This window comes from Podarcis filfolensis (assembly GCF_964270895.1).
Source record: "Podarcis filfolensis genome assembly, chromosome: 3".
In the NCBI taxonomy this organism is placed as follows: domain Eukaryota; kingdom Metazoa; phylum Chordata; class Lepidosauria; order Squamata; family Lacertidae; genus Podarcis; species Podarcis filfolensis.
This window is the reverse complement of record NC_139606.1, coordinates 67887791-67913765: the sequence shown is the minus strand read 5'-3', so window position 1 is coordinate 67913765 and position 25975 is coordinate 67887791. Positions and strand designations below refer to the sequence as shown.

The 25975-nt window shown below is 40.7% G+C and overlaps 1 protein-coding gene across 8 annotated transcripts in view; it reads right to left on the bottom strand.

The window, feature by feature from the left end:
* Positions 1-25628, bottom strand: part of SCAF8 (SR-related CTD associated factor 8) — a 75539-nt gene extending 49911 nt beyond the window's left edge. For 3 of the 8 annotated variants that reach the window (XR_014546725.1, XR_014546726.1, XM_083607946.1), the window contains exons 1-12: positions 25141-25610; positions 15244-15327; positions 14450-14494; positions 12633-12794; positions 10825-10981; positions 9625-9755; positions 7990-8166; positions 6507-6589; positions 3247-3361; positions 1571-1702; positions 1024-1136; positions 706-899 (exon numbers count right to left, since the gene is read on the bottom strand). Coding sequence is in view for 5 of the 8 variants with exons in the window: in XM_083607946.1 (XP_083464072.1) it covers positions 706-899; positions 1024-1136; positions 1571-1702; positions 3247-3361; positions 6507-6589; positions 7990-8166; positions 9625-9755; positions 10825-10981; positions 12633-12794; positions 14450-14494; positions 15244-15327; positions 25141-25170 (1423 nt within the window). In the remaining 3 variants the exon portion in view is untranslated. Of the gene's footprint in view, positions 1-705; positions 900-1023; positions 1137-1570; positions 1703-3246; positions 3362-6506; positions 6590-7989; positions 8167-9624; positions 9756-10824; positions 10982-12632; positions 12795-14449; positions 14495-15243; positions 16577-18240; positions 18440-25140 lie in introns of those variants that run through there. The other 5 variants (XR_014546727.1, XM_083607948.1, XM_083607945.1 and 2 more) reach the window with 4 other exon arrangements.
* Between the last annotated feature and the right edge of the window lie 347 nt (positions 25629-25975).

Genomic DNA, 25975 nt, shown 5'->3' with positions numbered 1-25975 from the left:
TCAATGCAAAGATCCTGAGGATCCATGTGGATCCGTGATTGGAACCACGTTTTAAGTAGGGAGGGAAGGAAAAACATAGAAGCGACAAGGAGAGGGGTGTGCAGAGAAGCAGCTGGCTAAGAATGCAGGAGAGGGGTTTTACCGGAGGGAGGAAAGGAAGGCAAAAGTCCCCCCCCCCACAAGCCAACCAGCTCTCTCTCTCTCTCCCCCCCCCCAACCTGCATGTTGCCTTCGAGTCCCAGACGCACGGAGAGGAATTAGAAGGAAGGACGCTCTGCTTGCCTGGAGGGGAGGGGTTTTCTCTGCTCTTTGTTCCGTTTGAGCAAACACAGTAAGGAAACAGAAGCGGGTGGGCAGTAAGACCCTGAGGCAGAATGCAGGAAAGCAGCAGCTTCCTCCTTTCCTCCCTTCTCCGGACGATTTGATATTTGCCTGATTTTTGCCTTCACTCGCGCTTGTCAGCTCCAGGGACCACACATTCGCTCAATAACACGCACAGACATTTCCCCTTACTTTTTAGGAGAAAAAATCTGCGTGTAATAGAGGGAAAAATACGGTATGTACTGTAAACACATTGTAGGAAAGTGAATTAGGAAATGTTGGGAAAAAATGTCTCAACCCTCTGCTTCTTTTGAAAGAATGACTAATAACATATTAAATATTATTTTATTCTTAGAAACATTAAACTGCAAGCAGATGACTTACCACTTAGTGTTTTTGACCGTATAGGAGGCAACCCTTTTTTCTGTCGTTCTTTTTCCCTCTCTCTAGCTCTTCTTTCACTTGAGTAGGACCTGGAGGACTTCCTCTTTCTGTCCCTTGATCTAGAGCGCGAACGCTTTCTATGTTTACGCTTTCTAGAGCCAGATCGTGATCTGGACCTTCTTTTTCTTGGAGACCTGTAAAATAATTGGTTCAATGCTGCTAAGAGAACACTCATAAGAAAAGCACAAAACTCATTTTGGTTTTTGAACTTTGGGACAAAAAAAAAAAACTACTATATTAAGAAAATTACAAAATTACCTTGAGCGGGATCTTGAAAGTGTTCTTGATCTTGAAGGAACTACAGGTTTCTTTTCCTCTTGCTCAAATACCTCTTGTTCTACAACTTCTTGACCTTCATCTATGTCCATATCCTGAATAGAGAAGAAAGAGGGGCTCACACCAAAGTACAGGAAAACACGCTCACAATAATTTTGCAAAAGCAATCTATATGCACAAAATGGCTTGATTATGAAGGTCTTATTCCTCATTGCAGTTCTATACGCAGAAAAGAGTGATGTGGGAAAATCCTCACATGCAGAATCTGAGGGTATATGTGTTATTCTCTTGTGGCGCACATATTCATGAAATTATCACTTCCTTCAGAAAGGATAGCAACCATCTGTTCAATGAATGGGGAAGAATTCTTAGGCCCAGTATCATATCTATAGCATATTGCTGCCCAGGAAGACCCTAGCAAAGGCTAGTGCATTTATCCTTTATTTTACAAAATTTACATTACTGATCTTGTAAACTGTAACCACAGAGATCACACTTTGTAGATGCAAATAGAAACAGCAAATTTCACCTGCTGTTGAACATCCATTGAATTGTCAAGATTTGTTTCTACTTCTAAAAACTGCTGGTGGCTGCTGTCTTGTGAAGGTGATGCTGAATGCTCAGAACCAAAATTCCCTTCTTGTGTTTCCTCAGGACTTGCCTGCAAAAAGAAATTATGCAAGGTTAATATTTCCATCTGTTTTACCTGAAACTGTACTGGCTTTGCAGAAGGAGGCATGCTGTCCATATGTAGCAGCCCAATTTGGCATAAAACTGTATCATTATTAGAATATTTGTTGGTTTGTTTGTTTTTGCCCAATTACGTGAAAAGACCAAGAGGAGAGCCGTTGCAATTCTAGTGAGGAATTGAAACATTAATATTATGAACTGCGAAAAATATTGTAAGATGAACTTAGAATGCAAAGTTCTGCATTTTAAGGAACTGTTGTATCAAAAATTACATTTATTGTTTATTTATTAAATTTCTATATTGCCCTTCATCCGAGGATCACAGGGTGGTTTACAATATATATAGAGAGAGAGGTTACACAGGAGAAGTTAACAAATTTGCTGCTTTTTGAGACTAAACTATGACTCCATCAAATGCCACTCAGAGCATAGATTCATAAATCCAGATGGATATGTTAGATGTGTGTTAGATGTCAATGCTTGGTGACATCTAGTGGCACATCTACTCAGGTTTTCTCCTGAAAAATGAAACAAGTATTGAAGAATACCAATATTAAACTAATTCTCAACATTACTACTCTGCTCAGCTGTGTACGATTTTTAATTCATCCATCTCAAAGTCTGCCAACACCTTTTCACTATTTCATTTGATGACTATTTATAACTAGACCGTTGTGAGACAGGTTAGTTTTACCCTACTGATGATGTGTTGTTGTGATCGTAATCCTGCTCAGTATGAGAGGAACAGCAGGTTCAGACCTTTGGTGTATGTGCTTGGCTGTGGAGCCAATGGGGCGAAGCTACAATCTGTCGGATTATGATTGAAAGCCTCTAAGTCAGAATCCCCCAAACGTATTTATAACTATTATTTAATTCCCACTTTAGCCGCGTTTCTGCTATCAGAATATTTTCATTCAAACAATCCATTTTCTTTCAAATCCTTCAGATTCAGATACTCTTTGTACAAGTCCTTTGCAAAACTATCTAAATCTACAAAGTAGGACTGCTATGCTCCAAATTCACACAGTTATGAAGGGATGTTAACTACTAGTATTATTTCGGGGTTATGACACTAGGAAAAAAGGCCTAAAGTATGCAAGCCTTTCTTCATAACCTTCTGCCACCCCACTTGAATAGTTTGAACCTTGGACTTGAAAGCTGCTTAAAGAGAATGTCATTGGGATATTGCTACATACTCCAGTTTGCGTTTAAGCCAGTTTCACCAAACCCTCATCCCCAAGCACTTTTTGATCTCAGGGAAGTGCTTCTTGGTGGCAACTGATCAGAAGAAATCACTTCAAAACACACACACACACACACACACACACACACAGTTGCATGTGTGCCTCTTTGTACTGCTGCCTTCACTGTGTGAAAAACATTAAAAGTAAGTTATAATGCTTTTCTGCTTTTATGATAAAGAACATTAAAGTAAAACTCACTTTTGCAAACTAGAAACATAGTAATAATACTAAAAAGATGAGCACCTATTGTCCAAAAAACAAAGTATTATACCTTTGGAGGTTGCTGCTCCAGAAGCTGCTGGCGGAGATGTTCTAGGTTTTGTTGCTGTAACTGTTCAGCTAGTTGGTGAAAAAGTGAGTTGTTCACAGATTCAGATACAAGAGGCCTAAAACACACAATTAGAACAGTCAATCGACCTCTTACTACGTAGTAATAATCTTATAGATTGCTTTAATACAAAAACAAGTTCGTTAATAGGGCTGTGCGATAAATTGCCATATCGTGTTATGTGTTTCAACAAGGCAATATACTGGTGAACAAAAGGTGGAGACTTGACAGCTTCCCAGGGGGTAGCTCAGTTGAACCTATACTTGACAGATACTTTACAGATTATTTGCAGTCTCCTGCTTTGTTTGCTCTCTCATGCCACACTCTAACCTGTAAGAAATGATGATAAGCCCTCACACAAACCAGCAAACTCTTCAGCTTCATGGTATCTTTCCACTTAGAGCTCAGCTAATTATTCAGAGCCTGCTAACAATCCAGGAGGGGACACCCCCCCAAGCTAGACAATCAAAAGATCCTGGGCAAAGTAAACAAAAGTAAACAAAAAACTGGAAAGCACTTTTTCTTCCTTCACACTCACCCCCACCAGTGAAAAAAAGAGGGGGAAGAGTTTTATTTTTCTGGTGGTATTTGTGTTGTTGGTTCCCCCTAAATAGCTTTCCTCCATATTAAAAAGGAAGGGTTTTTAATAATTTAAATGAGACTATCTTTTTGCTTGCCCTCCCTCCCTCCCTCCCTTTGACAAAAAGGAAGAGATTGGTGGGATGAGGGCTTCTGTGGGGCAGCTTCTGTGGGGTGGTGGTGGAGGAGGGGAGTACATTAACTGGCTGCCTTATGCTGAAATGGGAGGTTGGGTAGTATGTGAGAATGATGGGGAGGGTGTTTTTCGGTAAGCAGTGCAAACAAATGTGTATGTACTCACAAGCAAGCCCTACTGAATTCAATGAGGCTTACCCCCAGGAAAGTAGAAGTAAGTTTAGTTGAACTCAGTGGGGCTTACACATGCACAGATTCCACTTAGACCTCTGAGTGGGGAAGCAGATGCAACTTGACTAGTAAATCACCTAAACTACTCTTAAATTAGTTTAAAATATATTAAATATATTTAATAATAATAATAATAATAATAATAATAATAATAATAATAATAATAATAATTTATTATTTATACCCCGCCCATCTGGCTGGGCCTCCCCAGCCACTCTGGGCGGCTTCCATAAAAACCAAAAATACAATAAAATATCACACGTTAAAAACTTCCCTGAACAGGGCTGCCTTAAGATGTCTTCTGAATGTCAGGTAGTTGTTTATCACTTTGACATCTGCTGGAAGGGCGTTCCACAGGGCGGGCGCCACTACCGAGAAGGCCCTCTGCCTGGCTCCCTGTAGCTTTGCTTCTCGCAATGAGGGAACCGCCAGAAGGCCCTCGGCGCTGGACCTCAGCGTCCGGGCAGAATGATGGGGGTGGAGATGCTCCTTCAGGTATACTGGACCGAGGCCGTTTAGGGCTTTAAAGGTCAGCACCAACACTTTGAATTGTGCTCGGAAACGTACTGGGAGCCAATGTAGGTCTTTCAAGACCGGTGTTATATGGTCTCGGCGGCCGCTCCCAGTCACCAGTCTAGCTGCCGCATTCTGGATTAGTTGTAGTTTCCGAGTCACCTTCAAAGGTAGCCCCACGTAGAGTGCATTGCAGTAGTCCAAGCGGGAGATAACCAGAGCATGCACCACTCTGGCGAGACAGTCCGCAGGCAGATAGGGTCTCAGCCTACGTACCAGATGGAGCTGGTAAACAGCTGCCCTGGACACAGATTTGACCTGTGCCTCCATGGACAGCTGTGAGTCCAAAATGACTCCCAGGCTGCGCACCTGGTCCTTCAGGGGCACAGTTACCCCATTCAGGACCAGGGAATCCTCCACACCTGCCCGCCTCCTGTCCCCCAAAAACAGTACTTCTGTCTTGTCAGGATTCAACCTCAGGTTTATTTAATATGGAGGTTTATTTAATATTTTTGTGAAATCTGCTACTTCCTTACATTTTAAGGCCCTCCACCGCAGCAGGGAGCCTCATCAAGGCCCATAGCTGCTACAAGGAAGCACAGCATGCCCTCTGCAACTGCGAGGAGATACAGTGGGACCCTCTGACCATAGGGAGGCACAGCAAGGCCCTCAACCACAGATATGGTGATATATCACAATATTGTGATATTTAGCTGGTGTTATATCATGATGTTGAAAATCAGGTATCACCCATCCCTATTCAGTAATACAACTGAATTTTACACTAATTTGCAATCTGCTGCTATAGCCTTGAGGTTACAATAATAGCTTTGACCCAAAGATGCTGTTGCAGGCCTCCCTGAATTCTTCTTCTTGTTACAACTGAGGGCCAAATCTTATGCTAGTTTAGAAGGCTCCCCAGGAAGCACCTTTGGGCAGCACAAAGGGCTCCAGTAGGAAGGGGGAAGCAAGAAAGTATTTATCAAAGGAACTCGTACCACTCCTTTCTTGTTCAAAAGAAACTGCTCAAGGAAGTTTGCAACATACTCACTGATACAATATAACAGAGTAAAACAGAGAAGAACACAACCCACGGAAGTTAGTATCCAAGCCAATGTTCTATGTACATTTAGATTAATGAAGCATGGGACTTTGAAAATATGTTTTAAGAACAGAGTACAAGATTGTAACATCTGCTATGGCAAATCATTTTTTGTAAAAGACCAGCAATTTTGAAACAAGCAACATTCAGCGTAATAGGAACAATATCAAAAGTAGCAAACTCTGCAACTAAAAGGTTTCAGTGAAAATTAAACTCATTTCAGAAGTTTCCATTGAGATTTAAACCAATGAAAATCTGAAGTAAAGAAAAGCCTTATTAATTTGCTGGGACAAACATAGCACTAGATGCTATAATAAGTAATGCAACTAATTGTTTTGCGTTTGCCCTTCTAACAAAGTTTGAAAAAAGGGAATCTAAATAGGTACACCCAAAGGTACTTCAAAATAAAATATGTACATTCATATAAAGTGGCTTAGAAGTGCTTTTAATTAAATAAATACTGCTTTTAGATTATCACTTATTAGCTTAATAGGCCAATATAGAAATGAGCATTCTGTCTACACATGCAGCCTCTCTGCTTTGTAAGCAAGCAAGCAAGCAAGCAAGCAAACCAACCAACCAACCAGGAAGTCTACTTTTCACACTATTTCCACTTGATATATTAAACGAAGTGAAGTCTTACATTTGGGAAGTTGGAGTTTCTTTTTTAGGTTCTTCATTAATGTCAGCTTCTTCACCAAAATCGCTAAACCTATCCATCAGCTTCTAGGAGAAAACAAACAATGCATTAGAAATGCACTATATCCACAAACTATTCAAGATGGCATGTTAAAAGAAAGGCACACTAGATTGACCTGTTTATTTTTGGCCTGTTGTAAATGTACGTTTTCATATGTCTGTATATATGTTACTTACTTGGCATATGAAAACGGTAATACAGATAAGCCATAAATAGCATGAGACTAATGAATACAACTTAGTTCTTTGTACGGTTACATCTTATGCCTGGGTTATATGTGATGTTTGATATGCTAGAAAGAACAAGCACACCTCAAACAAATTCAGCCAGTCCTCCGTTTAAATTGGGGTGGTGGTGTGGGTTAAACCACAGAGCCTAGGACTTGCCGATCGGAAGGTCGGTGGTTCGAATCCCCGCGACGGGGTGAGCTCCCGTTGCTCAGTGCCTGCTCCTGCCAACCTAGCAGTTCGAAAGCACGTCAAAGTGCAAGTAGATAAATAGGTACCGCTCCAGCGGGAAGGTAAACGGCGTTTCCATGCGCTGCTCTGGTTTGCCAGAAGCGGCTTAGTCATGATGGCCACATGACCCGGAAGCTGTACACTGGCTCTCTCGGCCAATAAAGCGAGATGAGCGCCGCAACCCCAGAGTCGGCTATGACTGGACCTAATGGTCAGGGGTCCCTTTACCTTTACATATGTATAAAAGTAGTGGTATATTTAAATTGGGTTACCTTACTGAATCAGGGATCTATGTCCCAGGTTTATGCTAGTGTACTGACACATCAACCATCAACCAATTTAAAGCTGGTGCCAGCAGTACAGAATTATGTACAGGTAAGCTGTTTCATATGGCTAGGTCAAGGTTTAGACCAGTCAGCATAAAATAGCCTACTGCATTCATAAGTAAGCTCCTGGGATTGCAAAGAAAGAAACTCAACTGTCCGTTACCTTTAAAAAGTAGATTTGATGAAAAACTAGTTCAGTGATCCAGCATCCAGGTCTGTGCATGCAATTCCCAACACTGGGTCAATAACTGCATATTAAAGCACCAGACATGGTGTGAATATGGATCATCTGGTTGTAGGTATGGGGAACTGCATCCAGATACCCCCACCATCCCCATATCAGGAAGGGGCTTGGATTCAGGCTCATCTCTCTTTCAATCTAGGTGACATTTTGACCCTTTGATTTGTTCAACATATTTCTAGATCAGGGCCAATATTGCTGAAAGAAGATGAAAGATTCAGCATATCACGTCAGATTTTTTTTAAAAGAAACTGCCATATTTTAATAAAAAAATTCTATTTACAAGATATTAAAAATATATTTTAAAAACAAGGCAAAAGGGAAACAAGGAAACAAAATCCTTGGAAATATAGTCTTCAAATTCTAGCAACCTTTCTCAAACTTGGTAGATCAACTTCTACCTTGTTAAAAGAGACACTCTGTTCTAGTGGGTTAAGTGTATTGGCAGCAGCGGCAGCAGCTGTAAGTTGTGCAGTGAGGGCTTGTAACTGAACGACGAGACCTGCATCCAGTGCTTGAAGTAATGACGGCTGTGGTTTCTGCTGTTGCATTTGCAGTGTCTGTATTAGTTGTTGAAGCTGGAATGAGGGGAAGAAGAGAGAAATGACATTTTTGCTAGTGTTATGTACACATTTATAAAATAAACATACAATTTGACTTCGAAAATTAAGTTTCATTTATGTCCAGCTATTCTTAAAATGTGCTTTGATAGACAAGGGATGGCAAAACACCAAAATAAAACAAACCCATTTATATGCATTATTATTTATTGTATTTGCTTCTATTTTATACGCAACATTCAACTTGTTCAAGCAATTTTCAGAAAACAGTAACTGCTTCCAGAGAAATGCTGAAAGGAAAAAGATGGATATCAGGGTTCTGCACCCAGTCTGGCCAAATCCCAAGAGCTGATCCTGTGTATCCTGTCCAGATCAGGCTGAAGCAGTTACAAATCACTACAGGCAGGATAAGATTGTCTCAATCAATTTGTACAGATTTGTGTCGATGCGTAGCTCAAAACTCAAAAGTCAAAAAGTGTGTCTCTGAAATGCTGCAATTATTAATTACAACACCATAGAAGGGTGGTGAAAGGGGAAACAGGGGAGCTGAACTATGCTTAATGAGAGCTGTAGGGTATGCCTAGTATGCTATTACCCCACCCGACACTCTTCAATTACTGTATGTGTCTGTGAAAGTTTTAAATGCAGAACTCTTTTGTAGGTTCTGTTTCTTTAAAAGTGTTTGGTGGGATTGGGTGGCATTCATTCAGTTTGTGTTTATTTTCTATCCTTTTACAATCAATGCCAGTTCCATCATTAAAACAAAAACAAAATTTTGTTACCTGTCTTTTTTTATTTTAGTCTCTTCTCATAGCGAAGAATTATCACCATCATTATTAATTACAATTTATTATCAGCCAGCCAGCCAAACATTGTGGACATAGTCTACTTAACTTAGCATTATCATTATTATCAATGTAGGGCAAACATAGGAGCATGAAAATTGACATAACTGAGCACTCACTGTTTTTTATTGAAAAATTATTTGCTTTTTTTAAAAAAATGTAAACTTTAAAGATGACTAACATGAAAACCCCTGGAGATAGCCATATAACATTTTACAGAGTTAAACTCCTCTATACAGCCTACCAAGTCTCCATATTTCATATTCATATGTAAAAAAGAAAAAGTTACAACTGTTCTTGTTTTGCAATGCAAAGGGATTTCTAGAGATTTCCCTAAAATCCCGGTCCAGTTGGACCAGGTCCAAACCATATTTACAAATCATAAAACACAAGTCAAATCAGGGCAGGATACCTCATGCATTACTCTTTTGGAAACATACAGACATACAAGGGTACCTATCAAGCTGGCATTCAGTATCACATCCAATACCAGCATTTGACAAATCAAGAATAAATTAAAGTAGGGGGGGAATACTCTTGGACCTTTCATGGACAATTTAAACTAAACATATAAGTAAGGAGGTTAATTACCCAATTCTGTGATTTTGTTTTAAAGCCGAACACACTTTACCTGTTGGCCTTGTGGACTCTGCAAGATCTGTGCTACAGCAGTAAGAGTATCTGTATTAGTTATCTGAGACACCCAAGGATCAGGTAAACTTTGGACCACATTGGCTGGTGTAGCAGGTGTCACAGGCGTTCCTGAAATCAAGGGGAAAGGCAGGAAGCATGTAATAAAAAGTATGTAAAGAGAATGAATGGGGAAGGGAAGGGAGAAGACATACAAGAGCCAGGTTGTTGTTGTTTTTTTAGCTTAGGCTGTGAACATATATATGTAAAGAGAAAAGCTGCATATTGCGAAAATACAAATCAACCAAAATTTTCTCTCTCTCCGAACAGAGCTTCAGCAAACCATGTGAAAGCAAGGCCTCCCCAACAATTAACTTATTCTGATTTTCAAGTTTTAACACATTTCCAGTTTTATTTTACTGGGTTTCCTGAGAAGACTGTGACTAAGCAGTATACAAACTGTTAAATTAAAAATAAAATAAAAATTAATGGAGCTACCTAGGATGACAACTTGTACTTGACCCATATGATAATCCTACAGGCAAGGACTACGAGCAGCACAAAGTAACACTATTCCTTCGACAATGCACACAAAAATATACCAGTTGAAAACCATCAGACAGAAAGGGCATCTCATCATTATCAACCAGTCAAATCTGAAGCAAAGAGAACTTAGTTGGCACCATCATTTCATACCCCTATATGAAAGCCTTGGATATGTTTACACACATCCCTCTCTAAACACCAACCAGGCAAGCAAGAGTAATTACCAGACTTCAAGATCAAATTTCAGGCAGCAAAGAACAAAAAAATATGGCCTGAGGAGGTATGGAATGGCGAGAATCCCAAGGGTCAGAACATTTGGCCCCTGGACCGGAAGTTCTCCACCCTTACATTAACAGATATAATTTGATTCAAATCCTTTTAAGAGCTATTATATGAGGTCCTTACTAAATAAACTTCTTTTCCTTATCAACTAACTACAATTTATTATAGTAGTACCTGAAAGAACAAGATACAGTACTAGGATTAAAATATCAAAACACTGGACAAAATAATCCCTGTATATGAAGTTCATCATTCCTACAGACATAAAACAGGCAAGTGTCATATATCAGCCTTTGCCAAATTAAAACCATGACGAAGTATTAATGGAGAAACAGTTTTTCACAATGGAGAACATTCATAACATTTTTGTTACCTGGTGTATTGTTACTCATAGTAGCAGTTGTCCCAGGCAAGACAGGGGTCACGACTGGAGGAGGAATTCCCGCTGCCATATCCAATAGAGGCTGGATAATTTCACTTTTGAACACATTATTCTTCTGCCACAAATTTAGCACTCTCACAATTTTACTCTAAAAGGAAGCAAGGGTAACACAACATTTTATATTAGAATTTACATCATACACACTCCCTACTGTTCCAAACTAAGTGTGGAATAGATGGCTGAATTTGGATGATTCTCCAGAATATGGTTTGGAAGAAATGTGTTGAAGGCTTGTGTGCTCCCAGTTTCCCTCTTGAATGTCAATTCCCTCTACCATTTCTAGGTTGCTTTATCGCATGCATGCCAAACCTGCTTCAAATCATGGTGTTATGGTCTATAACTCCCATCATGCCTGTCCATTAGCAATGCTATCTGGAGCTGATGGCATCTGCAGACCAACAACATCTGGGTGCACCGTGCTGGTTACCCTTAGCCTGGAAGTTGCGACTCATCTACTTTGCATGTCAAGGCAAATTACAGTTACAGCAACTTGGAAATAAATGAAGGAACCAGTATGCAAGAGGCGGTGGTGGCAGCAAATAAGTCTATGCCATGCTTCTGATCTTCCAAACTGTTTCAGAAAATTGTTCAAAAGAAACCCACAATGTTATCAGATATAAAGGAGGGTTTTTAAAAAAATCAGTTGCCCCTTAACCTGAAGCTCCCTGCTGCATGTTCCCTCCCATGCTGTTCCAAAGGGTCCACAAACTCTAAAGCAAATGGGAGATGGAAGGGGGGTTTTTGTGTGGCAAAAATCACCTCTTCCCCATTTTGATCCAGCCTCAACTGGATCAAAGCGCAAGCAGAGGGACACCATTAGATACAACCCCTATCGTATATGAAAGATGAAACATGAGACTGATGTGCTTCACATTATGCTTATAGCTAGGCTGACTTGAATGAAATTGGGGAAATGAAACAAAAAATCCTAAATTCTGTTTTTAATATAAATAGTTGTGCCATTAAGCTGCATGTTAAAGAGATGAATGCATTATTCCACTGACATAAGCCTATGCTTGATCAAAGCCCTCTGTCAGTGGAGGGACTCCACTGGATACAACCCTATGTGGATAACGCCATTGGATTCTTTTTGCTTGCTAATATTTTTAGGGTTGTTGAGAAGATATACTGAGAAGCCTTTTTTTCTGGCAGATGAAGGCAACAGCCACTATGCTGTTATTCCTTAATTAACAGTTCCTCTTTCATAGAATCTTAGAGTTGGAAGGGACCTAAGAGTCATCTAGTCCAACCCGCTGCAATGCAGGAATCTCAGCTAAAGTATCTATTACAGATGACCAACCAAACTCCGATTTAAAACCTCCAAGGAATGACTTATTTGAAAAATAAGTCATGAGCAACATGCCATCATCATCATTATTGTGCACTGAAGCACTTTGAATAAACAAAAGTGTTATATAAGAATAATATCTATGATATAACAACAATGTAAGGGTGTAGAGAACAGTGATAATCCTGTACTTAAAATACATAAAAATCACTATACTTCTTTCCCACTTTCCACAAATAGTAGTACAAAATTTCCAGTCACTATTTTAAAAATCTTATCAATGATTGCTACACCTTTCTCCCAAATTCTTACTGGAAATGTTTGCCTATTTTCCCAGAGACATTGTCAAGAAATACATTATCACCCACAGCACTAAAATGAAATTTAGATATGCTGAACTTTAATTACTGGACTGTCTGGGGGGGAGGGGGAATAGAGATGATCACCATACCTTGTCATCCCCAGGGCAACGGTATAAATTCTGGAAAGTGCTAATTATGTTATTGCTAAACCTAGGAGCGAACACATCCTTTTCTTGTCCAAACTGATGTCGAGACTGTCGAACAATAGAATCAATGACATATAAGCCAGGCACCTTGTATTCTGGTTTACACTATGAAGGAATATAGAAAGAAAACAGCCATTTTATATGTGAATCTCCAAGTAGTAGAAACAATAATAGCAAATTAAAACAACTGACCTAATTTCAATACTGTTTCAACAGCTGAATGTACCTGGGTAACTGCAAAAATAATGATAGGCAGGATGTGGTGGGGATTCTTCTTTATCTTTAGCTCTCTTTTTTTAAAAAAAAAAAAAAGTTCTATTCCCATTGGTTTACATAGGAACATAGGAGGTTGCCTTATAATGAGTGAGACTATTGGTTCATCTAGCTCAGCATTGTTTACACTCACTGGTAGAAGCTCTTCAAGGTTTCAGGCAGGGTCCTCTCCCAGTCCTACCTGGAGATGCTAGGGATTGAACCTTGCACCTTCTGCATGCAAAACAGATGCTCTATTACTGAGCTCTGGCCCTTCTCCTATGAAGGGTTCAAGCTTTCAAACTATCTGCAGAATGAAGGGACTTTGAGTTACCTTATTCATTCATTCATTCATTCATTCATTCATTCATTCATTCATTTCTATACTGCTCTTCATCCGATGATCACAGGGTAGTTTGCAATATAAAACCACAAAAATGCACAACCCAGTAGCAAATTAAACCAGTAACTACCCCCACCCCAACAGTTTAAAAGTCCATAGATTGTTTAATTAGCCAAAGGCCTGGGAGAAGAGGAATGTTTTTGCCTGGCACCTCAAGATATGTAATGGAGGCATCAGGCAAGCCTTTCAGGGGAAAGCATCCCACAAGTGGAGAGCCACGGCAGAAAAGGCCTGTTTTCGTGTTGCCACCCTCTAGACCTCTCACAGAGGATGCACTAAAAAAGGGCCTAAGATGATGATTGCTGGGTCCAGGTCAGTTCATATGGGGAGAAGTGGTCCTTGAGGCATTGCAGTCCTAAGCCATTTAAAGCTTTATAGGTCAAAACCAGAACATCTCAATTTGAAATCTACCTCTGGTATCAATGCGGTAAGTAGATCTATACCCATGGAGGTTTCTGTGCATGTAACTGTGGCTTCCAGGTCAGACATATACCAGCAGCCGCAGCCGCCGCCCACTAGTAGAAAAGCATCTCTATCCCATCCTAACTCTGCCAAGCCATGAGACTTGGAAGTCAGAAGCACCTCCTAATCTTTAAAATTAAAGTATCTTAAGCTACAGCAACTTATTCTTCCAATAGCAGCCTAAGAATAAAAAGCAGTGGGGTACTTTTTCATTCCTTACTTGTTGTATAAATGACTATACTTTGGGTGCATGGCACAACATTGCTCATAACACAGAAAACAATGCTTCCATGCAACAGCTTCAGCTACTGAGAAAGTTTTACACTATTTTTCTGTAAAATATGGATGTTTTACTATCAAAATGATGTGAAATGAACAGTACATATGAAAGTTAAAGTAATTCATATTTAGCTTTCAACATGCAACAAACAGCTATCATAACATGAAAAAGGAAAGGAAGCATAATAGTAGTTATCGTGCAAATAAAGATTTTTAGACTGATTTCTATGCACATACTCTGAAGTAATTATTGACATCAGTGCCTCTTATGCATATATGTATTTTTATTTGTCTTTAACAACCTATGAATTGATTTGATCAAGATACTAAAATATTACTAATATGATTTTATTTGGTAACTTACCTTTTGTATGAATTTTTCAACACTTTGTACAACATGCTTGTAGAACTAAAAGAAAAGAAGATATTTTTTCATTATTTTAATATATATATATAAATTCACTCCCCTTCTTGTTTAGTGATTTCCTTATACATTTTCTGGGTTCAATCTAATCAAGCACACAAACAATGACATGTTGAAGACTCCCACAGGACTCAATACAACCCAATCCTTTCCCCATTGAGAACATGCAAGCAGCTCAAGATGGGTAGGGGCACTGCAGGAAATGTGGGAATGTTTCTAATCCTCCATTCAGACCTTTCTACATGCAACATGCAAATTACTTGTGACCCTATTCCTTGCAATGTCCCCTAAGACTACTTAAATGCACATCCACATACTAATGGAGGGGGTTAAGGTGAAGAACGAGAGTAGGATGAAAATCATGGCTCTAAGGAGGCCTGTGGACTTCTCCACCTGCTGATATTGCACTTGCACTCATTTGGGTTGAACATCAAGTATCTACTTGTTTTCCCTATAAATAAAGGATACCTACCAATACCTTTTGCTCAACATTTTAAGCTACCCTGAATAAACTGATTGCTGGTTGCTAGTAAGGCAAAACCCCCTATTTTCTCCCATGGCTTCAAAATCCCCAGAACTTTTACAGCTCAAATAATCATTATTTGACACTGATCTTTTCAATTAAATTTATTATTTTTTTAAAAAAAGATCAGGAAATTATGAACATTGCAGTGCACTAACAAAAACCACTACCAGTTAAGAGACATATGTAAGCAGTAAAACCAGTTTCCTACCTTTATAGCCTTGATTGCTGCCTTAGTAATCTGTGTCATTTTAGCCTTTGAAATAGGAGGTTTGTAGTCATTCAGCGAGTAGAGCTGAAAGAAAGAAAAGAGATTTCTGGAAACGGTGCCTGCAAACAATTTCCATGTTAACAGCACAACACCAACAGATGGTTCTTCAAAGTAACCTGGGAAAGGAAGCTAACCTAAGGAGAAACTCAGCATAGGAAAGTAAACAAGTATTGGCTTTGGACATGGGAAACTTAGGTTCAACACCCTGCAAAGTTATGAAGCTTACTGAGAGTTCTACTTTTGCCATAAGGGTGAATAGAATCATTCACTGTTTTGGAGCAAATAAAAAGGCACAATCAGAAAAAGCATTAGAGGAGCAACTAAACCTGTCTTCTCCTTCAATGACCTTGGTGTCTGCAGAAGGTATAGATCCCACCCACCACCAATCAATGCTGCCAAGTGTAGCCTGTCTCCTTTCTTTCATAAATCACTGGAGCTTATCACTTTTGTGGAAGAACATTAAGCAGATATAACTGAATTCCACAATTTGCCCACCTCTAGGTGTCTGAGACTGCAGTCCATTTAATTGCCCCATAGAATTTTACGGGAGCCACTGACAACTAAGAATGCCCCTAGATAAATAAATCTCTCTTTCTAGATTATGGAGAAACCCTGAATTAACTTTTAATATCATATATATTTAATATATATAGACAATATTTGGGCCAATATGCAAAAAGCTGTTCCATTTAATTATAATGATAAAATTTATATCCTATCCTTCATCAACAAATGGTTGCAGTGTGGATCACAATAATAGAAATACATTATTTCATAACTTTTGCTGATCCAATGACCTATTTAAGGTGTTTAAAAAAGCAAAATGGACAATAACACATTACATTTTACGTTGATGAGCAGACATCCACTCACACAATAAGACTTCTACTTCCTCTCCTTCCACCTACAGCCCCCTGCACCCCTCTGGATGTGCTCTGGAGGGTCTCCCAACCCCCTGCAGATTTGGGGGGCACAGGGTGGAGTGGAAGGGGGAGTCCCATTGCCCAAGTGGAAGCACATTCTGCAGGCACCTTTGGATGCAATATTCCTAAATCTCATGGAAGCACTAAGATTCCCAGGTAGAACAGATTTTCCTGGGCCAGGAGACTTTTGCAACTATTGTTAAAAGTTGCAAAAACAAAGAAGCACAGGACTGAGTGAGGGAGAAACTTTTGGAATAACATTGGGACATCAGCTCCGCGCAAGGCATGACAGATAGCAGCAACAACCGGTAAAGATAGACATACAGTGAGGGGGGAAAGTATTTGATCCCCTGCTAAGTTTGCCCGTTTGCCCTCTGACGAAGAAATGACCAGTCCATAATTTTAATGGTATGTTTATTGTAGCTGTGAGAGACAGAACAACAACAGGAAAACCCCCGGAAACCCAGAAGACAAAAGTCAGAGATTGATATGCATTATAATGAGTGAAATAAGTATTTGATCCCTTTGCAAAAGATGACTTAGTCCTTGATGGCAAAACCCTTGTTGGTAATTACAGAGGTCAGACGTTTCTTGTAGGTAGCCACCAGGTTTGCACACATCTCAGGAGGTATTTTGTCCCACTCCTCTTTGCAGATCCTCTCCAAGTCAGTAAGATTTCGAGGCTGATGTGTAGCTACTTGAATCTTCAGCTCCTCCACAGATTTTCGATGGGATTATGGTCTAGAGACTGGCTAGGCCACTCCAGGACCTTCTTGTGCTTCTTCTTGAGCCACTTCTTTGTTGCCTTGGCCGTGTGTTTTGGGTCATTGTCATGCTGGAATACCCATCCTTGACCCATTTTCAATGCCCTGGCTGAGGGAAGGAGGTGCTCACCCAAGATTTGACGATACATGGTCCCGTCCATCGTCCCCTCGATGCGGTGAAGGTGTCCTGTCCCCTTAGCAGAAAAACACCCTCAAAGCATAATATGCCCCCTCCATGTTTGACGGTGGGGATGGTGTTCTTGGGGTCGTAGGCAGCATTCCTCCTCCTCCAAACATGGCAAGTTGAGTTGATGCCAAAGAGCTTGATTTTGGTCTCATCTGACCACACTTTCACCCAGTTTTCCTCTGGGTCATTCAGATGTGCATTGGCAAACTGTAGACGGGCCTGTACATGTGCTGTCTTGAGCAAGGGGACCTTGCGGGCTCTGCAACATCTCAGTCCTTCATGGTGTAGTGTGTTACCAACTGTTTTCATGGCGACTATGGTCCCAGCTGCCCTGAGATCATTGACAATTTCCCCTCGTGTAGTTCTGGGCTGCTTCATCACCGTTCTCCTGATCACTGCAACTCCACGAGATGAGGTCTTGCATGGAGCCCCAGACTGAGGGAGGTTGACAGTTATTTTGTGCTTCTTCCATTTGCGAATTATTGCACCAACTGTTGTCACCTTCTCACCAAGCTGCTTGGCAATAGTTTTGTAGCCCAGTCCATCCTTGTGCAGGTCTACAATCTTGTCCCTGACATTCTTGGACAGCTCTTTGGTCTTGGTAATGGTGGCTACTTTGGAATCTGCTGGATTGATTGCTTCTGTCGACAGGTGTCTTTTGTACAGGTACTGTAACGAGCTGGGATTACAGGTAAGACCTCTCCCTTACAGCAGGTGCTTCTAATCTCAGCTCGTTACATACAGTGAAGATACCAGGTAGCCTGACATCTGGCTGGCTGATAGGGGATCAAATACTTATTTCACTCATTATAATGCACATCAATCTCTGACTTTTGTCTTCTGGGTTTCTGGGGGTTTTCCTGTTGTTATTCTGTCTCTCACAGCTACAATAAACATACCATTAAAATTATGGACTGGTCATTTCTTCGTCAGAGGGCAAATTTAGCAGGGGATCAAATACTCCCCCCCCTCCCTGTAATATTTTACAAGGACAGGAAGAAACAACATGGGCAGAACAAATGTTACACACAGGAGGAACAAGGATACAGTAGGAAATCTTCACTTGTGGACTTATAAATCATTGAATGTGTCAATATGAATAGAAGTTATAAATATTGCAGCTGTTGTATAAGGGATTACTATTATGACTGGAATATAATTGAAAGCAATAAGATTTTGGAATGCAGAAATAAAGTAAATCATCAAACCATCAATTCTAGAACACGGAGAGCCACCTAAATTATGTAATTTGGTATTTGAATTATTGACATTGGGAACTGTATTGTTATTTGGCATTGATATAATGAGGCTATTATTGGATTATTGTAATTGAAAACTAATAAAAATTATTTAAAAAGAACAGACTTGTGAGAAATCTGGAAACACTTTATTTGTTTGTTTGTTTGTTTCATACACAGACAAACAAACAGTAATTGTTCCCACCAACAAAAATACATGTAATATTCCCGAAATAAAAAAACAGAGAAAAAGAAAGAAAAGAACTCATGTGAGTTCCCTCCTCCAATACTCATCATCCCTTAAACTTTAAATTCTTAGTTACATTGCATCTTATACATCTCATCTCTAAAATATATTAGTTTTTCCTAGGTCTACTTTACAAAGTTTAGTCTAGACATACCAACATGTTTTCCTTAGAACAGTGTTTACTCATATACTCTTCAAAACATTGCCATTCTACCCTTAGTTTCTGGTTTGTCTGATATCTTATGGCTGCTGTTAATTTCACCATTTCTATAAATTCAGATAATTTAAAAACCCTGTCTTTCTTTGTGGGAATACTTTCCTTTTCAATTCTTTGCAAGTAAGAGCCTGGCTGCTACTGTTCCATATAAAAACATTCTTTTCTTCTCTTGTGGGATGTCCCTTCCAATTAGACCTAATAGATATGCCTCTGGCTTTTTAACTATAATTTTGAGCATCTTTTTTAATTCCTCATGGATACATCCCCAGTATTTTTTAACTTACAGCCCCACCAAATGTGCATCTGGAAACACTTTTATTAGTAGTAGTAGCAGCAGTAGTAGTTAGTTGTTTGTTATGACAAAAAATGGTTGTTCTCCCATACATACATAGAGCAATTATCCCATACATACATAGAGCAATTATCATGCTACTCAGATTGTTCTTCACAACTATGGGTTTAGTCCTAGAGTTCCAGATAGGCATTGTGTATGATACCTTCAATTTTAAAACTCCACTACAGGCAACTCCCCATTTGCGTGCATTCAAGTTGCATGTGAGCACTGGCAAACACACAGTTTTCTGTGCCAAAAGGGGGTGGGACGGAACAGAACAGAAGGGACCTGGCGCACAGCAGCCAGGAATGGACCCACTGCGTAAGTGGCCATTCCCCTGTCTAACAATAGCCAGAGTGTTCTGGGTTATACAGCATTTGTCTCAAGTCATAAATCTACTGTTATGACAATATTTTTATGGAAGTTTTTGTAATTATTATAATTATTGCTATCTTTTCAAAACAGAGCTCCAAAACTGGAAAGTCATTTCCCTACTAGCCAGATACTATCAGCTGTATTTGTAGCATAAAAATATAGCAGGATAATTGATACAGAACTGGATGAGTGGAATGCTTGAGAAAAAAAACATTCCAGATCCTTGAATCTCCTAGAAGCCTAAAACTGTAACTTTTGGAAAATCTGTGTCTATAGGTACTTTTGTACTAAACTTTTTATCTGATATTGACATAACCCACTCACACATTTATTCCTGATAACACAGACAATAGTTTGGGAATATAATTCTCCCAAACTACTGCATTTCCTTGCAGTTATTCTCTAAAACTACTGCATTACTACATTTATTACTAGGTGTCATGCTAAGTTTCGAAAGTGCTCTAAAAAAATTTTGGAGCTCTTGTCCTAATTCAAATCACAACTTGTCACAATTGTAAAACTCTTTTCACAGCATTTCTGAGCACATAGCTTAGAATTGTGCTTTGTGACATGTCTCATAATATGTAGTATTATGAGCTTCTGAGAGAAGAGGAAAATTGAGAAGGATTTCCTCTCTTAAATTCTGCACCTAATATATCTAAGATTTCAAGGGAAAAGGCAAAAACAAAAAATGAAGCAACGTTGACAAATCATTTGTAAATTTGTCTTCTCTCCACATGGGACAGTAGCTAAAATAGTGTTATAGGAGAAAGGGATGTGCAGCCGTACCAATAGCGGCTAGTGGGAAGATATTTTTTACCTCCTGGAACAGAAGCAGCAATTGCAACAAACTTATTTGTTTACACCTTGAAGCATCCTAAACTTATAATTATCTAGAGAGTAATTCATCTTATTGATTTATTAAATTTATATCCCATCTTTCCTCCCAAAGGAACCCAGGGTGGTAAACCCAGCCAGATGGGTGGGGTATAAATAATAAAATCATCATCATCACTTTAAAAACAATTCCAAGAAAGATGCAAGCTGCGAAAAGCTCACAACATAAAAGGCCGGCTGAAAGAAGGTCTCAGTAGGAACCAAAAAGACAACAGAGACTGTGCCTGTCCAAGTCGTGGTTTTTTATTTTATTTTTTAAATCAATTATCACTGGAAGACAACAGCTTCCAAGGTAACTACATCCCTACTAACTTCCAAGTCCCATTCAGCAGGAATAGGGCTCACTGGCAAAAGGTGAAATTAACTATGCACTGTTCTGCTAACTTTCAGTACCAAACGAATTACTGTGGTATCACACAGCAGAATGGGAGAAAGCTCCAAGCCAGCAATCAAACTGTAGTTGGTGTGGTGTGTTGTGTGTGTAACCTGTCTGTCCTGAAGAACAAAAAGGAGCAAAATATTCTGAGACTACTATGACTGTGTGACAGTTTAACTTCAACTTGTTAACATTCTGATTTGCTACATAACTGTTGTAGATCAGCCTCAGTTGGGCCAAGCATCTGTAAGTTAGTCCACTACTGCCTTTTAATTATTCCATTATGCATAAAGATCTGTGTAACAGTCAAAAATCTAATCATACTCGACCAACTCACACTTGGCATAATTAGATAGGTCTTATAAGAAATAGTTCATCCCCACCTAATTCTGCCACAAATGGCTCAGACATAATAACAAAATTCCACACAAGAAATAGCAAAGTATGAATAACCAGTTACTAAAAAGGACAGTTAGTTATAGTTGTTTCCTTATAACTGATCAAAAAAAAAAAATGAAGGTCACTTATCTTACATCTGTTTTATTGTACATTAACGGCTCAAAAGTGTCTGGACTGCCCAAAGGTGGGAGAACCATTGCCAATGGTCAGAATATGCAGAATCCTAGGCTGCAGTAGAATTCAATGAATTCAGTATGACTTACTTATGGGTAGGTAGGTATTGGATTACACTGTAATATTACCAATGGAATACTGAGGAAACAAGTTGTGAAAAGGCATGCTTAGTGGAAGACTAAGCAGCATAACGGCTTATTGCTGCTCCTGTTCCCCTGAAGGTCACAGCCTCATCTCCAAACTCTTAAGTATAATAGTGCTTTCTCAAGTATGCATATATCCAACCGAGTTCTGCTTTGCTTTTTCAATTCACTGTTCTTTTTTATGCACAGAGACAAAGCAGAGTCCACAAATAATAACCTGCAAGGCTGCTGCAGATGGCACTGAACAGAAAAGTATTTGGGGTACATGTGAACTGACCAAGAGTCATGTAATGAGAGTGATAGAAAAATTGTCCCCAAATCTCCTTACAAATCTTTTAAGGCTGCCACTTGCATGTATTTGCTGACAGATGCCAAACTTATACACACATGCCACACATACATTTGTTAAATGATGTTGTTTGTATGTGACAATTTCACAATGTGAAACATGAGGTTTTCCACTGGACTTCATCGACCATTTGAAATTACATACTATATATGTAGCACAAAGTTACACAAGCAACATGCCACATACAAATTGAAAGGCTGAATAAATGCCCTCAAGCTGTTGTAATAATGGACTAAAAATCCAGCAATTTATCTAAATACACAAATGGCAGGTCATTGATGTCCAGACAGTTTCCTAGAATGCTTAAAGGTACTGCTCCTCTGCTAAAGTTCAATAAGAAATTAATATCAGATTATAATATCAGACAAAATGCTGGAGAGTCTACATCAATGAAGAAAAAGGTTTTCCAGCTTCTAAAAATGTACAATTTAAAATGATGTTTATATTATTTGCTTCCAAATAATGTTGTTTCCAAATCACTGTGAAATTTCTGAACTCTTAGGACCTATCTCAAATATTATTTTCATGTATTATGCAATTAACAGACTACTCTAACAATAACTTTTGACTGCACGCTAAAAGACCCTTGGGATATCAGAAACACAGAGTAGGTAACAATTATCCACAAAATAAAAGGGAATGCAATATTAAACTGAGGATGGTTGCTCCAGTGTCTTTCCTTTTCCATTTTCTTTTCTGTCTTTTTGAGAGGTGGAAGGTATTTTGTGTTGTTTTAACAATAATTCCAAGAACTGGAATTCCAGAGGCTCCAAAAACAACTGAAGCCATTTGTGTCAGGTGCCTTTAAAATGAGAGTCACCTCAGAGGCCTCTGCACAGGTTTCCAGACTGACCCCTCACTTCCTGATGCCAGTGTCAGTGTCAGATTGTGAGCAGAATGCAAAAAAACTCACACTGCCTTCCTGAATTTATGAATGCTCTTAAAAATACCACTACTCTATGCTTTCCCTGCTGGTCACTGAAATATAATTTCTGGCAATCATATTTGATGACTCCTGAGCTAAAACTACATGCATGCCTGCTCAGAAGTCCACTAAATGCAATAGTTCCAAGAAAAAGTGAATAAAAGTACAAAAATAAGACAGCAATCCTATACATAGTTACTTGGGAGTAAATCTCATTGAACTCACTGGTGCTTGCTTCTGAGAAGATTTGTATAGGATTGCACTGATAGCCATTAATACTACATGTGAAGAAATATGAACACTTGAAATCATTTTAACTTATTTTAACTATTATTAATATTATAAGCACCAGAACATATAAAACCTTTTATACTGATGACTTCAAAGGATATATAGTTCTGTGGTATTTAATTTCTGTCCTATGTAATTTTTATTTAGTCCAATTCAAATCATACTTTTCTGTGAAGTCCCACTGTTTTCAATGCAAAAACTATACTGCAACTGCAGCTTTTTAGCCGATTCCTATGCTTGTTGACTCGGATGTAAATTCCACTGGGTTCCATTGGGTTTACTCCCGAATTATGGTACACAGGATTGCAGCCTTGCGATATAAGGTACCATGAATGCACTCTTGCAATATATTGTATCGTGCAATACTATCATATTCACAGATGTAGGTTTGTTTTGAAAACTAAATACACATACTGCTTTGAAAAGCTGGAGTTCTGCTGAAAAAAGTACACCTTGCAGTATAATGCAGTACCGTCATATTCATAGATGTAGGTTTGTTTTGGAAACTGAATACTGTACACATACTGGTTTTAAAAGCTGTAGCTCTGCTGAAAACAGTACCTCCTCACACCGTGCATAGTCAAAACTGCAGAATTCACTCCCACAGGAGACAGTGATGGCTACCAACTTGGATGGCTTTAAGAGAGGATTAGACAAATTCATGAAGATAGGACTACCAACAGCTACTAGCCACAATGGCCATGTTCCACCTCCACTGTCGGGAGGCAGTATGCCTCTGAATACCAGTGAGTCAGAGTGCTCTTGTGCTCAGGTCCTGCTTATGTGCTTCCCATAGCCATCTGGTTGGCCACTGTGAGAACAAGTTGTTGGGCTAGATGGGCCATTGGCCTGATCCAGCAGCTCTTCTTATGCCAGTATAGCAGTTCTGAACGTTAGCCCCTAGTTGGTAAATAAAAGTGTGTTTGGTTTCTTCTTGCTACTTATTTCCCCTGAAAAGTGTGTACTTTTTAACAGTATTAAATCACTTTTCTAAATAAAGCTGCATGCTGTTTGTACAACTGGAGAGTTTTAAGATAATACAGCTTTATTGTGGAAAAACTGATTATATTCAAGGACACATGTCTGCGTAGGTTCTCAGCAACTGGCGTTTCCTTTCTTTCCAGACCAAATATTTTTCAAAATTAAGCGACATAACCAAACTCCAACGTGCATACAAAAAAGACTTTCATTTTCATTAGCAAGGTGGCTTTTTTTTTTTTTGACAGGCCAACTTCTACTGTAACCATCTGACCCTCTGACCCTTCTATTTGGCGTAATAATATTCTGCATGCCGAGCAGCAAACCCACTCGGTAGGCTCCTGGGCAGAGGGGGAATGTTGTGCATGTGATGCTTGTTGCTTTAACAGGCTAACGGAGACACAGACTTTTATCAGGCCTCTTCCACCATCTGCAGTGTTGCTGTCTCGATATCCCAAACATAACCTACAAAAGCAAAGGCTGGTACAGCGCGTTTTAGTTTTGACTGCAGCAGAGATAGACGAGCATCATGGAGGGAAGGGGGAGGGCGGCGGCGGCTTATTAACCTCCCCCCTCCCCGCCATAATGTAGGCAGTCACGATGGAGGGGGCGGCGACACACGGAAGGTGCTCGGGCAGTATTTAAACAAGGACGGGCAGGGCAGCATTTCAACGGGGCAGAGAGAAAGAGAAGGTGAAAGTGGGGAGGGGAAAGGGAGCAGGGGGGTCAGGAGAACACGGGCCAGAAAGGGAAAGCAGCCGGTTTCTTATTTTCACCTCTCCCCAATTCCCCCCTCCCCTCGCCGGTGTTTCACCGTTTATATAGAAACCGGGCCTCCCAGACTAAGGAAGAGAGCTCCCCCCCCCCGCCCTCCTCCTCCCTCCCTCGCACCGAGGGCCTCTCCTTCCCTCGTACCTCTCGGGAGGGGAGAGGCCACCCGGCGCCTCCCCGCCCCTGGGCCTGCCCCCGGCGACCAGAAGCGGGGCCCCTGCCGCCCTCCGCCCGCCCCTGGGCACAGACCTCGCTGTTGAAGGCTTTCACGGCCTCCATGTTGTGGCGGAGGGAAGAGGCTGGCGACGAGCTGAGCGGGAGGGGGGACGGCGGCTCTGCTCCCTGCTGTGGCGGCGGCGGCTGCGGCCGGTTTCCTTCAGAGGCCTTCGGGCCTTGTCGCCATGGCGGCGGCGGGGTGGCGGGCGGGCAGTCGGGGAAGGGAAGGGGGCTCCTCCCTTGCTCCGCTGGGCCGCCCCAGGGCAGGCTCCGCTGGCGCTGCAGGGACAAACACGCAATAGCTGCGGCGCGGGCACCAATATGGCGGCCGGGAGGGCTCTTCGCTCGCTTGCAGCAGCAGCAGCAGCGCAGTTCTCTCTCCGAGAGCAGCCGAGATGCCGGCCAGAGCGGCCCCTAGCGGGCGACCGAAACGCCGGGCAGACAGCCGAGAGGAACGGCGGGACACCAGAGAAAGCGAGAGACGCAGAGCGGCGTCCCGAGTTCCGCCACCCCCCCTTGGCGGACTACAGACAGCTAGGGTTGAGGACGAGCTCCCCTCGCAGGGCAGTAGGAGGTAGTGCAGCTTGGAGGGCAGCGGCAGAAAGGAACGCAGCTTTCGGTCAGCTCTGGCCGCAGAATGTCCCTGTGTTGGTAGCAAGAGATGCGAGGGGACAAGAGAGCTGTCACCGCCAGCCTCGTTGCTGGATCCTGCGCCGTTTTGCTCCCCCTCCCACCCTCTCAAGTCCCATCGAGCTGAATTCAAGATGGATTCCGCACCCAAGGGGGGAGGAGAGCGTTGCAGACTAAGGCCGCAATCCTGAATGCGCTTACTCGGGAGTAAGGGTCGCTGGAGACAGTGGTATTTGCA